The sequence below is a fragment of the Pseudonaja textilis genome, chromosome 2 (genome assembly GCF_049901715.1).
Source record: "Pseudonaja textilis isolate UNSWEBS1 chromosome 2, rPseTex1.2, whole genome shotgun sequence".
Classification (NCBI taxonomy): domain Eukaryota; kingdom Metazoa; phylum Chordata; class Lepidosauria; order Squamata; family Elapidae; genus Pseudonaja; species Pseudonaja textilis.
Window position 1 is genome coordinate 104,081,414 of NC_141991.1, and position 13,374 is coordinate 104,094,787.

Genomic DNA, 13,374 nt, shown 5'->3' on the forward strand with positions numbered 1-13,374 from the left:
TTGTACAAATTGTAACATTTTTTTTCCCTGTGGTTTTTCTAAGGCGCCATGGAACATGAGCTTGTATTGCACCAACTGAGATGTAATGGTGTACTTGAAGGTATCCGAATTTGCAGGAAAGGCTTCCCCAGCAGGATTATTTATGCTGATTTCAAACAGAGGTCAGATTGATTTCCAGTTACTGGCTTGTTTGGATTCTAGCTGTTTTTAATGTCTCCATCCTACATCAATGTACATTTTAGTAACACAAATTATTGAATGCAAGTAGTGCCATATGGTCTAGTGGGGAGCAGAGAAACCTAGGTTTTCTGACCCTATCTTGGATATGGAAGCCAGTTGGGTGAATTTGGGACAATAATTCTCATTCTTAAAAAGGCAATGGCAAACTATTTCAGCAAAGGTTGCCAGGAAAGGTTCAGGGTTATGTCCATATAGTTGTCAGGACTACTGCATATTATTTATTAAATAAAATAATAGAATTTATCTTAAGAATTTAAGGGAGAAAATAACAAAATCTTATTACTTCGATTCATAGCTCTTCATTATACAGAATAGAATTGGGGATATGATGAAGAATTACACATTTGGTTCAGGAATTTCAGATGTTTACTTGTACAGACTTGAATAATTCAAAATTTCTATATAGTATGAATTACTTTGCGCTAACAAAAGCATTTAGAAACATGATGACAGGTTGATACTGATAAACCTTTAGAAAATTCAGCCACCCTGGCCAATCTCTTTACTTTAAGGAAGTAGTCATAGTTGGTAGGTCTGAGAGTTTGTTCTCATGCTGATTGGAAAGGCTGTTAAAAAACAGCAAACAGGCACACACTACTTTCCCTTCACTAAAGACAAACTTCTAATCCTCTAAACTGAAAGGCCAGGAAGAAACACTAAATAGTTTTACTGTCATCAGAACTGAAAGCAGATTGTTTAGTAGAATTTTTGAGTATGGCTTAAACTTTCCTAGTAATAGATACCATTATCCAGAGCTCTCAGGTTATTAACAATGTCATCTGAGGGGCTGGTCGTGTATATATGCAAAATTGACAAGTTAATAAAAATGTGTCAAAACGCAAACGTTATGCTCTTTTGTACATGTTTCAATGTTGTATACAAGTTTTGGTCTTCCCCTTAGCTATTATGGATTCTGGTTGTATATTTGTGTACAGGGCAGAGAGGAGGCAGAGTGGGGAAGGTAGTCCAAATGTTGATAAATGTTTCTTTGGATGTTTACCAAAATGAGTTTCATTTCTACATGTCTTCTTAATGTCATGGCTTCCAATGTTAGGCAACTTTAGCTTCTGCTTTCTTTAATAGATACAAAGTTCTGAATGCAAGTGCCATCCCAGAGGGACAATTCATAGATAGCAAGAAGGCTTCTGAGAAACTTCTTGGATCCATTGATGTTGACCATACCCAGTATAAATTTGGCCACACCAAGGTAAGATGACAATTTGACTGTTTGAATGCAACATTGTTTATGGGACAATTATATATTTATTATACTTACTCTTCCACAACCCAGGTGTTCTTCAAAGCTGGGCTTCTGGGTCTTCTAGAGGAGATGAGAGATGAAAAGCTGGCACAATTAATTACACGTACTCAAGCGATGTGTCGTGGGTTCTTAGCAAGGTCTGAGTTCCAGAAAATGATGGAACGAAGGTACAGTTTTGTTATTACAAATAAAATGAGACATACACAAAGAGACACATAAAAGGATCACCGTCAATACCCAAACAGATAACTTGTGAACCATGGACTATACTGATGGTTGGAAAACTACTGTAGCATGCACAACAGACTATAATACTGTATATAGTATAGAACATTTAGAAACATTTAGCAATAGTAGATTTGAGAAGTCATGTATGAATGATCTAAGTAGCCATGAAAATTCTCAGGTCATCAGGACAATTCGTTGCACAACATGGCAGAAATTATGCATTTAGAAATATATTCATTTCACATTTATCTGTATAAACCTTCTTTTAAAAATGCACTTGAAAAGCTTTGTGAAGAAGCATTAATCTATATTTCTTATTTTATATTCTTTAACTTACATTAGTGAAAATTATGCAAATGCAATGTAGTATTTTTGTAAAGAAAGAAAAAGGCTATTTGGACAAATTTAGAGATATCCAAAGTGTGGAATATAAGATTTATTTGTGCCTATCCCATTTGTAAGTCTTTATATTTGTATTTACTCCTAGAGAAATAAATGTGAAAGTATTTAAAATCTGATGACATGACAATTGCCCAATATGTTGTACAATATAACCAACTAATGCATTATTTTGCATTAATTAGACATATGGTACCACATATTGGCCAATAGTCACCATATTTTAAAATATTTCCAAATCTTGCAACTGATAAGGCTAGTGATTAAGCCGAGAGCTTGATTTTTTTTATTATATATGTATATTCCAAATTTCTTCTAAACTTATCAGTTTTATCTTGCTTTCCTTCCAGAGAATCCATCTTTACTATTCAGTACAATGTTCGTTCATTCATGAACGTGAAGCACTGGCCTTGGATGAAATTGTACTTCAAGATCAAGCCCCTGCTGAAGAGCGCAGAGTCAGAAAAGGAAATGGCCAACATGAAGGAAGAGTTTGAGAAAACGAAGGAGAGTCTTGCTAAGGCAGAGGCCAAAGTGAAGGAACTAGAAGAAAAAATGGTGTCCCTGATGCAGGAGAAAAATGACTTGCAGCTTCAAGTCCAAGCTGTAAGCCTATTAGATATTAAATATTGTTGTTTGATTTAATGATCCAATATAGTTTACCAAGCAGTAATTTGAAGCTTCCAGATGAAACTTCACTGCAGGTTTTGGTTGGGATTATTAAGAGATTTCCTCATATTGCTACATACTCTCAAAATCATATTTACTTATTCTATGTCTGTAATACTGTTTCAGAGTGTTATAATTAAGAAGTAAATGACCTAACACATAAATACATTTAAGAACTGTATTGAAATAGGTCTTGTTTTCATATGTAACTGACTACCAATATTCATTAAAGTTACAGTCGGGCAGCATCACAAATCAATAAATAGTGGACATATTTTCTACATCATATTGACTTGGTCAATTTGCCTTTTATTATTGTTCCAATTAATATAAAGAGAGTTTATTACTGTGAATATTTCTTAGTAAAAAGTTACTTTTTCCATTAGACTAGGAATTTTATATTTGTGAATAATTTAATTAGAAAACATTTTGGAAAAAAGTATCTATACCTTCCTTTCATAGGAAGCTGATGGCTTGGCAGATGCTGAGGAGAGATGTGACCAGCTAATCAAAACCAAAATCCAACTGGAAGCTAAAGTTAAGGAGTTGACTGAGCGAGCTGAAGATGAAGAAGAAATGAATGCTGAATTGACAGCCAAGAAGAGGAAACTGGAGGACGAATGCTCAGAACTGAAGAAGGACATTGATGATCTTGAGCTGACACTGGCCAAAGTTGAAAAGGAAAAGCATGCTACAGAAAACAAGGTACTAGTCAAAAATATACCAAAATTAAATTGCGACCCACTATTGCCATTTCAGAATACATAGAACATTTTAACTCTGTCTGTTCACTGTTTAAAGGTGAAAAACCTTACTGAAGAGATGGCGGTCTTGGATGAGACCATTGCCAAACTGACCAAGGAGAAGAAAGCCCTGCAAGAGGCCCATCAACAGACCTTGGATGATCTGCAGGCAGAGGAGGACAAAGTGAACACTCTGACCAAAGCAAAGACCAAGCTGGAACAGCAAGTGGATGATGTAAGTGTGCTATCATCCCCAGAGAAGAATTGGTCTGAAGTTGAGGTACTGTTGTGACAGCACAATCACTCTGGTCTCTTTGTCTTCAGCTTGAAGGGTCGCTGGAGCAAGAAAAGAAACTTCGCATGGACCTTGAACGAGCTAAGAGGAAGCTAGAAGGGGATTTGAAGCTAGCTCAGGAATCCACAATGGATTTGGAAAATGATAAGCAGCAGCTGGATGAAAAGCTGAAGAAGTAAGTAGTAATGTATATTGTGATGGACCTTTGTGTTAATTGGAATACTCTTAACATTTAATTTGGAGACTAACCCATTATATTTTGTTGTGATAAGGAAAGACTTTGAAATCAGCCAACTCCAGAGCAGGATTGAAGATGAACAGGTCCTGGGCTCCCAGCTTCAGAAGAAGATCAAGGAGCTGCAGGTTTGTCACAAAGTGGTTCCTTTTTGAATGGAGAATTAAGTTCTCTGGGAGCCAGTTTCAGGACTCATGGTTGTCTTTTTCTAGGCCCGTATTGAGGAATTGGAAGAGGAGATTGAGGCAGAACGGGCATCTCGCGCCAAAGCAGAGAAACAGCGGGCCGATCTCTCCAGGGAACTTGAAGAGATCAGTGAGCGTCTGGAGGAAGCCGGTGGGGCAACTGTAGCTCAGATTGAGATGAACAAGAAACGTGAGGCAGAATTTCAGAAAATGCGCCGGGACCTTGAAGAGGCCACCTTGCAGCATGAAGCTACGTCTGCTGCCCTCCGCAAGAAGCACGCAGATAGTGCAGCTGAACTTGGGGAACAAATAGATAACCTGCAGCGAGTGAAGCAGAAGCTGGAGAAGGAGAAGAGTGAACTGAAGATGGAGATTGATGATCTTGCAAGCAATATGGAATCTGTCTCTAAAGCTAAGGTATCCTATAGCAGTATAGGCAATCTTAGGCACAGTCAGAACATAATTCAAATCATTTGATTTATTTAATAATGTGGGCAAAGCAGTTTTCAGTAATCCTTATGCATATGTAAGCATTTCAATGTATGAAAATATGGTGCCATAAATAAGCAATTAATATTTATGTTGAATTTCCAGATTCTAAAATAATACTAAAATATACCCACAAGCCTTTGACATATGATTCATATTTACAAAATGTGTGTTACAACAGATGATATGTTCATTGGCATAATTTTTGAGCCATGTATATAAAATTTATAAATTGTACAAGACAGACATGATTTCTGCTTTGAAATATATGGCTACATGTAAGCTATGGGAACATGCCAGCTCAGTTATATATTCAGAAGACAACTCTCGCTATCTATTGGTTGTAAGAGTTTGGCACTTGATTTTTTTAAAAACTGCTTTGTAATTAACTGTCCTTCTGAAGCAAATTCTGGTACTACATCCTTTGAATAGTATCATGATTGTTACTGTTAAAACTCTAAAGGACAAAATCTTGTACAGATATATTCTAAAACAGAAAGAACTATTTGTGATTTATAAGATAAATACATTTCCTCCATCCTCCGCTGTCTGAAATTTCCTTTTTGATTAAAGTGTAATGCTGCTAGCATCTGAGGAAGACAAAAGACATTGGGGCTTGCCTATTTTATACAGATAAACATTTTATCTTTAAAGAAACATTATAAGTCTCTGTTGGGAACTGTGTGCTCAATATATGAAAGGCCACTTTTTTTGACTTTTTACATTTAGGCAAATCTTGAGAAGTTATGCCGTACATTAGAAGACCAACTCAGTGAGGTTAAAACAAAGGAGGAAGAACATGTGCGCACAATTAATGACCTCAATGCTCAAAGAGCACGTCTGCAGACAGAAACAGGTAACACAAAGGAACAAATTGTGTTAGTCTGTAATATTTTGCCATTATAAACATTAATTCATTTATAATACTTGAATCCTTCCTTCCTTCCTTCCTTCCTTCCTTCCTTCCTTCCTTCCTTCCTTCCTTCCTTCCTTCCTTCCTTCCTTCCTTCTGCCTAGAGAAATTTGTGCAATTTTCTTGTCCACATTTTTCACTAGAGTTTACCCTCTTTCTAGGACTGGGAGTATGGCCAAGAATGACCTTCTAGGTTCATGTCTAAGGCAGGAATAGAACTCACGTCCAATTTCAAGCCTAGTGTCTTTAATCACCACACCAAACTAGTTCCTGTCTTGTTTCTACACCTGTTTGAAGTTGAAAATAAATACTACTAATTTCCAAGAAGACTTATTAGTTATTCTTGCTCTTTGTGATCATTACAGAACAAACTATAATCATATGTTTTTTATTAGGTGAACTGTCCCGCCAAGTAGAGGAAAAAGATGCATTGATTTCTCAACTCACAAGAGGCAAACAAGCCTTCACACAGCAGATTGAGGAACTGAAGAGGCAGCTTGAGGAAGAAGTGAAGGTGTGAAATTTGTCTATGTATTGCATAGGTCATACTTCTGTCCGTTGGTACAGCAGTATTGCTGTGAATAATGTGTACATTATTTTTATAGTTATGTTTTTTATATATTTTAAACTGTTATTAGACATCCAGTATCATGAATTTGAAAAGGGTGGTCAAAGATGACAGACAGATAGATAGATAGACAGGCAGGCAGGCAGGCAGATAGATGAAAGAGAATTAATGAAGAAGGAACTGCTCTGTAAGTTGGATCTTAAGTGAGTTCAGATATGGAAGGGACTATGACCTAGGAGAGTTTAATATATTTGTTTTACATTTTAAACACTTCCTCTTCAACAATTTTGTCAATAAAGCAAACTAAACAATGTAAATAGATTTCAGACCAGTGGATTCATATATTTTTTTTTACTACCGGTTCTGTGGCCGTGGCTTGGTGGGCATGGCAGGGAAAGGATACTGTAAAATCTCCAGTCAGAGGGGGTATTTGCTGGTTCTCCGAACTACTCAAAATTTCCACAACTGGTTCTCCAGAACTGGTCAGAACCTGCTGGATACCACCTCTGTTTCAGACATAAGTAAATAGATAAAAAAAAAATACCAGACATAACAAACATATTAAGGTAAAGGTAAAGCATAAAAAGGTAAAAACAAAATTCTGAAATCATTCTTAATATTTTTTTTATCTCAGGCCAAAAATGCCCTAGCACATGGCTTGCAGTCAGCTCGCCATGACTGTGATTTGCTCCGGGAGCAGTTTGAAGAGGAGCAGGAAGCCAAGGCTGAGCTTCAACGGTCACTGTCTAAAGCCAATAGTGAAGTTGCTCAATGGAGGACCAAATATGAAACAGATGCTATCCAGCGCACAGAAGAGTTAGAAGAAGCCAAGTAAGTAAAAATGTGTATGTGTGTGGCACAAATGTGTATGTGAAACACAAAGGATGACATCATTAATATAAACATTAAAACATCAAAATACACCTTGTATATGTGATGGGAATTTGTCTATATATGCATTTGATTATAAAATGTGTCTACATGTAACTGCTGAGGTCAAGTTACCTATAAGGTTTGTACTGCCGCCAGAGTGATGGGCACAAATGGCATTACTGCACATGATAACAAAAGAGGGCTTTTATATGTTGAGATATTATGATCCCAGGCCTCCCTAAATATTATCCATAATTGTATTCCATCAGGAAAAAGCTTGCTCAGCGACTGCAGGAAGCTGAGGAACATGTAGAAGCTGTGAATTCCAAATGTGCTTCCCTGGAAAAGACCAAGCAGAGGTTGCAGAATGAAGTGGAGGACTTGATGATTGATGTGGAAAGGTCCAATGCAGCTTGTGCAGCTCTCGATAAGAAGCAGAAGAACTTTGACAAGGTATTTTGCTCCTGATGTTTAAAAAAGAACACTTTGCACCAAGACATTGGGCCAATTAAATTTATTATTTTATTGTTTTAATCAAATGTGTATGATGCTGATAACTCATTGCCCTTTACAGATTCTGGCAGACTGGAAACAGAAATATGAGGAAACACAATCTGAACTGGAAGCTTCCCAGAAGGAGTCTCGGTCTCTGAGCACAGAGCTCTTCAAGATGAAGAACGCGTATGAGGAATCTTTGGATCACCTGGAAACTCTAAGGCGCGAGAACAAGAATCTCCAGCGTAAGCCGTTTTTCTTCTAGTCATGGATAGAACTATGAATCTATTACCTGGGAGAGCTAAGAAAAAAAATTGGATGATGCAGAACTGCCTTTGAGTTCTTCTGTTGTTTGAGGCAAATAATATACATTATTCGAGGTAACCATGGATGGTCATATTATTTTAGACCCAATGCAGAAAATCTCTTCAAGTGTTTTTCTTCTCTAAAGGAGTAACAGCAACTAGCTGATGTTTCACAATATTGAAATAAACATATTCTATATGGTTGAAACATCTTCATACCTTCCTTTAACTCAAGGCTGGAATAAGCATGCATATATATTATTATTATGTATGTTCCTGGTTGATGTGGTAAAATGCAGAGTAATTATTTTTGTCTTGTTTACCTTATAAAACTTTTTGATAATTAGTTGTTAAAAGAAAGCAAATATAAACTTTGCTTGATCCTAATGATCTAACAATGCAGAACAATTCAAATATTAATCATATTTACCCATAAACTAAACAGCAAGGATGAATGATGAAAATTGCCAACTCTGCCCATATTTTCTTATTTATTTATTTATTTATTTATTTACTTACTTACTTATTTACTTATTTATTTTGTGTGAAATCAACAGAGGAGATATCTGACCTAACGGAACAGGTTGCTGAGGGAGGAAAGGCCATCCATGAACTAGAGAAAGTGAAGAAGCAGATTGAACAGGAGAAGGGTGAACTCCAGGCCTCCTTGGAGGAGGCTGAGGTAATCATGTCATTATTTGTAGAAAAGCAAATAAAATTTTAAATAATTAAACAGGCTACTTAAAAGACTGTAAGAATATAAGTCAGCACAAAATCCCATTTCCCCTAATACTTTGTTGACCAGCAGTTCTTAGCCTCCAGCAAATTCTATGCAGTATCATACTGACTCCCAATTTGGAGACACCATGGCAAGCAGACAGTAATCAGTCTATTATTACAGTATTAGTAGCATGTATCTATATGCTAATTAATTTTTCTAAGAATAAAAATTTCATTTTGAAATTTCATTTTTTTTTTTTTGAAAATCAATTAATTGGATGAATCTTCATTCTGTTCGAGAAAAATATCCATCTGAATCCATTTTTTTTCCAGAGAACATGTACTATTGGAAGCTCCTATTGTATAGCTATATAAAATTATCTTTTATGCTTTAAGGCCTCTCTGGAACATGAAGAAGGCAAACTCCTGCGCATCCAAATGGAGCTCCAGCAGGTGAAATCTGACATTGACAGAAGAATTGCAGAGAAGGATGAAGAAATTGATCAGCTGAAGAGGAATCACCTGAGGGTAGTAGAGTCCATGCAGAGCACCTTGGATGCTGAAATTAGGAGCAGGAATGATGCCCTGAGGCTTAAGAAGAAGATGGAGGGTGATCTGAATGAGATGGAGATCCAACTGAGCCATGCCAACCGTCAAGCTGCTGAAGCACTGAAGAACCTCAGGAACACACAAGGGATGCTCAAGGTACATATTTACTTCTATGTTTTACTTATTTATTTATTAAATTTGTTTGATGCCCATCTTACCACCAGGCAACACTGGGTGACTTACAACATCAAAAATAATAAAACCACAGAAGTAAATATTTCTAGTAACAATAAAAATACAAATTGTAATTTAAAGATGGGGGGATGGGGAGGGAGGCATGGTATGCGGGAAGGTGGGATCGTTTCTTATTCTGTCAAGTACAGTGATGGGATTCAATTTCTTTTACTACGGGTTCTCTGAGCTTGGTGGGTGTGACTTGGTGGGCGTGGCAGGGGAAAGATACTGTAAAATCTCCATTCCCACCCCACTCCAGGGGGAAGGTTACTGCAAAATTCCATTCCCTCCCCACCCCACTAACCTGCTTTCCAGCTCCATTCTCCTGCGCAGGGCAACAAAAGAAGACCCAGCCAATCAGCTGGGACTTGGGAGGCAGAGAATAGATGGGGTGGGGCCAGTCAGAGGTGGCATTTGCTGGTTCTCCGAACTACTCAAAATTTCTGCTACCGATTCTCCAGAACTGGTCAGAACCTGCTGAATACCCACCTCTGGTCAAGTACCTCCAGCATGATATTCAAGAAAGAATTGCATTTCCCCGCTTGTATTGCAACCATTTCCCAAGACAAATATTGCCATATCCTGTTTTAGGATACCCAAATACATCTGGATGATGCTTTGAGAAGCCAGGATGATCTGAAGGAACAAGTGGCCATGATTGAGCGCAGAGCAAACCTGATGCAGGCTGAGATTGAGGAGCTCCGGGCAGCTCTGGAACAGACAGAGAGAGCCAGAAAAGTGGCTGAACAGGAGCTTCTGGATGCTAGTGAACGTGTGCAGCTCCTCCACACCCAGGAAGTGAGCAATCATTCATATATATATATATATATATATATATATATATATATATATATATATATATATATATATATATATATATAAATTTATTTGAAACTTTTGTATGTTGCTCTTTAATTGAAAAACATAGTAAAGTAGTAAGGAGAGAAAAGCATTTCCGCTTCAAAGCTTGCATTTTAAGAAGCACAACTAAAGAGGATATTTATTGAAGATAAAACAAGAAATTAAGCAAATTTGGCACCAGTTTTTAATACTTATATAATAAGTCTCAGCTCTGCTAGATTGAGTATAATTGGTTCTACCCACAACAGAATCAGTGGAAGCACTGTTCTGCCACGTCTTGTTCCTCTATAACTTGAGGGGACAATAAAACTGGCTAGTCTCATCATGCTAGCATGATAGTATTTTTAATAACTATAAATATGTTCAGCAATATTTTTTTTACAAAAGAATAGGAATCCAAATGACAAAGTCAGCCTTCTTGCTTTACAAAAATCCCGTTCTTCCCCCAAACAGAATACCAGCTTGATCAATACCAAGAAGAAGCTGGAAACAGATATTTCACAAATCCAGAGTGAAATGGAGGAATCTATTCAGGAGGCACGCAATGCAGAAGAGAAGGCCAAGAAAGCCATCACAGATGTGAGTTGGAACACTTTTCCTTTAAAACATTTTAAAAATTGGTCTGAATGGTTCTCTGAATGGTACTTATCTTTCTGTAAATAGGCAGCTATGATGGCAGAAGAACTGAAGAAGGAACAAGACACCAGCGCCCACTTGGAGAGGATGAAGAAAAATCTAGACCAGAGTGTGAAGGATCTGCAGCACCGTCTTGATGAGGCAGAACAGCTGGCATTGAAGGGTGGCAAGAAGCAGATCCAAAAATTGGAGCATAGAGTATGTATTCCTTATATGCACCTTCATGCATTTCTAACCATATAATAAAGCGTACTGATGGAAGGGCTAAATGTTAACTGTATTTCAGGTGCGTGAATTGGAAGCTGAGGTTGAGAATGAGCAGAAGCGTAGTGCTGATGCCATTAAAGGTGTTCGTAAATATGAGAGACGAGTGAAAGAGCTGACTTACCAGGTAAGGAAAGAGATTTTTTGATACCTTTGAAGGATCATCAGTATTCATCTCTCTCTCTCTCTCTCTCTCTCTCTCTGTATGTATATATATATATATATCCTCTCTCTCTCTGTCTCTATCAATATCTATGAATCTATCTATCTATCTATCTATCTATCTATCTATCTATCTATCTATCTATCTATCTATCTTCTTCTCATAATTGTATGTGTTTTTCTATTTTGTTCAGTCTGAGGAAGACAGGAAGAATGTTCTGAGACTCCAAGATCTGGTGGACAAATTGCAAATGAAAGTGAAAGCATATAAGAGGCAATCTGAAGAAGCTGTAAGTATTTTTCTGAAGTTGGGTTGCTTGAACTAGAATTGTGAAAGAGAATATTAGAGAAAGAGTAAAGGTTATTACAAACCAAATTAACCTGCATATGGCACAATGAATTGAGGGATATAAAGCATAACACTAATTGTGACTGGTGTAAAAAGCTAAAATATGTCTAAATTATGCAATTGGGAGTAATCCTGTTATAGGGAATGCCTAACTTGGCATCTTCTCTTTAATCCTGGTGTGTATGTAAGAAAGTTCTCTCAATGCATGTGCTGCTTTTTTTGGCAATTAAAAAAATGAAAAATAAGTAATCATAGACTTAAGATTGAAAGGGACATTAAATGTCTTCTAAGTCTTGCATTTATGTACACTAGCTACTTCCAGATAGGCAGCAAGAATCCAGTTTGTAATTCCAGTATATCTTTAATGCTAATAAAATCTGAAACACTATAATTAGACAAAGGTTACTTAATTCCAAAGAATCGTTTTAAACTTTTATTTAGCTCCCAAATTAAAAAGTATTCTAAAAATGAAGCAGGAAAATATTTTCTATCTTTTAAAATCATCCTATGTTTTCCAACACTTGCTTTTTCCCTTACCTTTAAGATAGTCTATTACTGAGGAAAAAAATAAAAATATCTATGTAGCATTTTTGGATTGGTAGCTTTATGAACCTTTCATCCTGAAGCATATCCAGTGAGGATAACATGGGATGCAAGGGAACAATTTCCTGCTGCTCTTTTGCAAGAAACAGAAGAAAAAGATTCACTTGTGGATTTGAAATATGTGTGTGTGTGTGTGTGTGTCACAAATATTATCCTTTACATTTCCTTCCTCTTTAAAAAAACAGTTATACTATCTAAATATCTAAATTTTTGTCAGTATTTGTCAATAAATGGAAAATAATAATTATTAATTTCAATAATAATTTTTAGGAGGAACTTTCCAATGTGAACCTTTCCAAGTTCCGCAAGATTCAGCATGAGCTAGAAGAAGCTGAGGAGCGGGCTGACATTGCTGAATCCCAGGTGAACAAGCTCAGGGTGAAGAGCCGCGAAGTGCATAAGAAGGTGGTTATAAGCGAAGAATAAACTCACCCTGGAAATGGCAAAGTGACCGAAGAGAAGCGCAAAATGTGAAGCTCTTTGTCACTCCCTGTAATTACTGTTTATTTTGCCTCAGTTTGTAGAAAATAAAGATTATAGCAATTGGAAAAAACCCACTTTCTGTGATTTATTTTCCCATTATTATTAAGCCTGTCGATACACCTTTTTCATATTTCCTCTTAATAAAAATGAACTTCCCAACACATAGAAGGAAAAATGGGCTTTAAGAACTATAGACAGTAAAGAAGATGGCCTTGATAGAGATGTATAGAAACCTTTACCTAGGTAAAAGAGGCTGAAGTATCTTTTTTTTAAATCCAGAACAACGACATAACAATTATCCAGTTAGATAATGCAGTAACTCAGCTTTCCCCTTAATTCATTGAACTGTAAGAAAGAGAAAGGACATAAGGCATAATCAAACCTGCAAAATTCTGTGGCAGACAGTCTCAGTAAAAGATTGCCCTTCTTACAGTCTGATAATATTCTAATAATATTCTATAAGTTTGTTATAGGGTGTAACTACTATAGCTCTTCAAAGCAGAGATTGTTTCACTGTAAGATTAATGGCAAAAAAAGCACTAGATTTGTTTCTTAATATATAAATATTTCAAGGTGGCTTAAATTAATAATCTGGTTTTTTTAACACCCCACCTA

The 13,374-nt window shown here is 36.6% G+C and overlaps 1 protein-coding gene across 1 annotated transcript in view; it reads left to right on the plus strand.

Moving 5' to 3' along the window:
- The window catches only part of LOC113437206 (uncharacterized), a 48,591-nt gene extending 35,762 nt beyond the window's left edge, over window positions 1–12,829 (plus strand). Inside the window, exons 55-76 of the mRNA XM_087923174.1 lie at window positions 44–161; window positions 1,324–1,447; window positions 1,532–1,668; window positions 2,479–2,734; window positions 3,260–3,502; window positions 3,599–3,775; window positions 3,865–4,010; window positions 4,108–4,198; window positions 4,283–4,672; window positions 5,474–5,600; window positions 6,053–6,171; window positions 6,860–7,056; window positions 7,368–7,551; window positions 7,673–7,838; window positions 8,456–8,580; window positions 9,015–9,323; window positions 9,993–10,193; window positions 10,713–10,841; window positions 10,926–11,096; window positions 11,185–11,289; window positions 11,519–11,614; window positions 12,547–12,829. Of these exons, the coding sequence (XP_087779300.1) occupies window positions 44–161; window positions 1,324–1,447; window positions 1,532–1,668; window positions 2,479–2,734; window positions 3,260–3,502; window positions 3,599–3,775; window positions 3,865–4,010; window positions 4,108–4,198; window positions 4,283–4,672; window positions 5,474–5,600; window positions 6,053–6,171; window positions 6,860–7,056; window positions 7,368–7,551; window positions 7,673–7,838; window positions 8,456–8,580; window positions 9,015–9,323; window positions 9,993–10,193; window positions 10,713–10,841; window positions 10,926–11,096; window positions 11,185–11,289; window positions 11,519–11,614; window positions 12,547–12,702 (3,767 nt within the window). The 3' untranslated portion in view covers window positions 12,703–12,829. The remainder of the gene's footprint in view (window positions 1–43; window positions 162–1,323; window positions 1,448–1,531; window positions 1,669–2,478; window positions 2,735–3,259; window positions 3,503–3,598; window positions 3,776–3,864; window positions 4,011–4,107; window positions 4,199–4,282; window positions 4,673–5,473; window positions 5,601–6,052; window positions 6,172–6,859; window positions 7,057–7,367; window positions 7,552–7,672; window positions 7,839–8,455; window positions 8,581–9,014; window positions 9,324–9,992; window positions 10,194–10,712; window positions 10,842–10,925; window positions 11,097–11,184; window positions 11,290–11,518; window positions 11,615–12,546) is intronic.
- The last annotated feature ends 545 nt before the right edge of the window (window positions 12,830–13,374 follow it).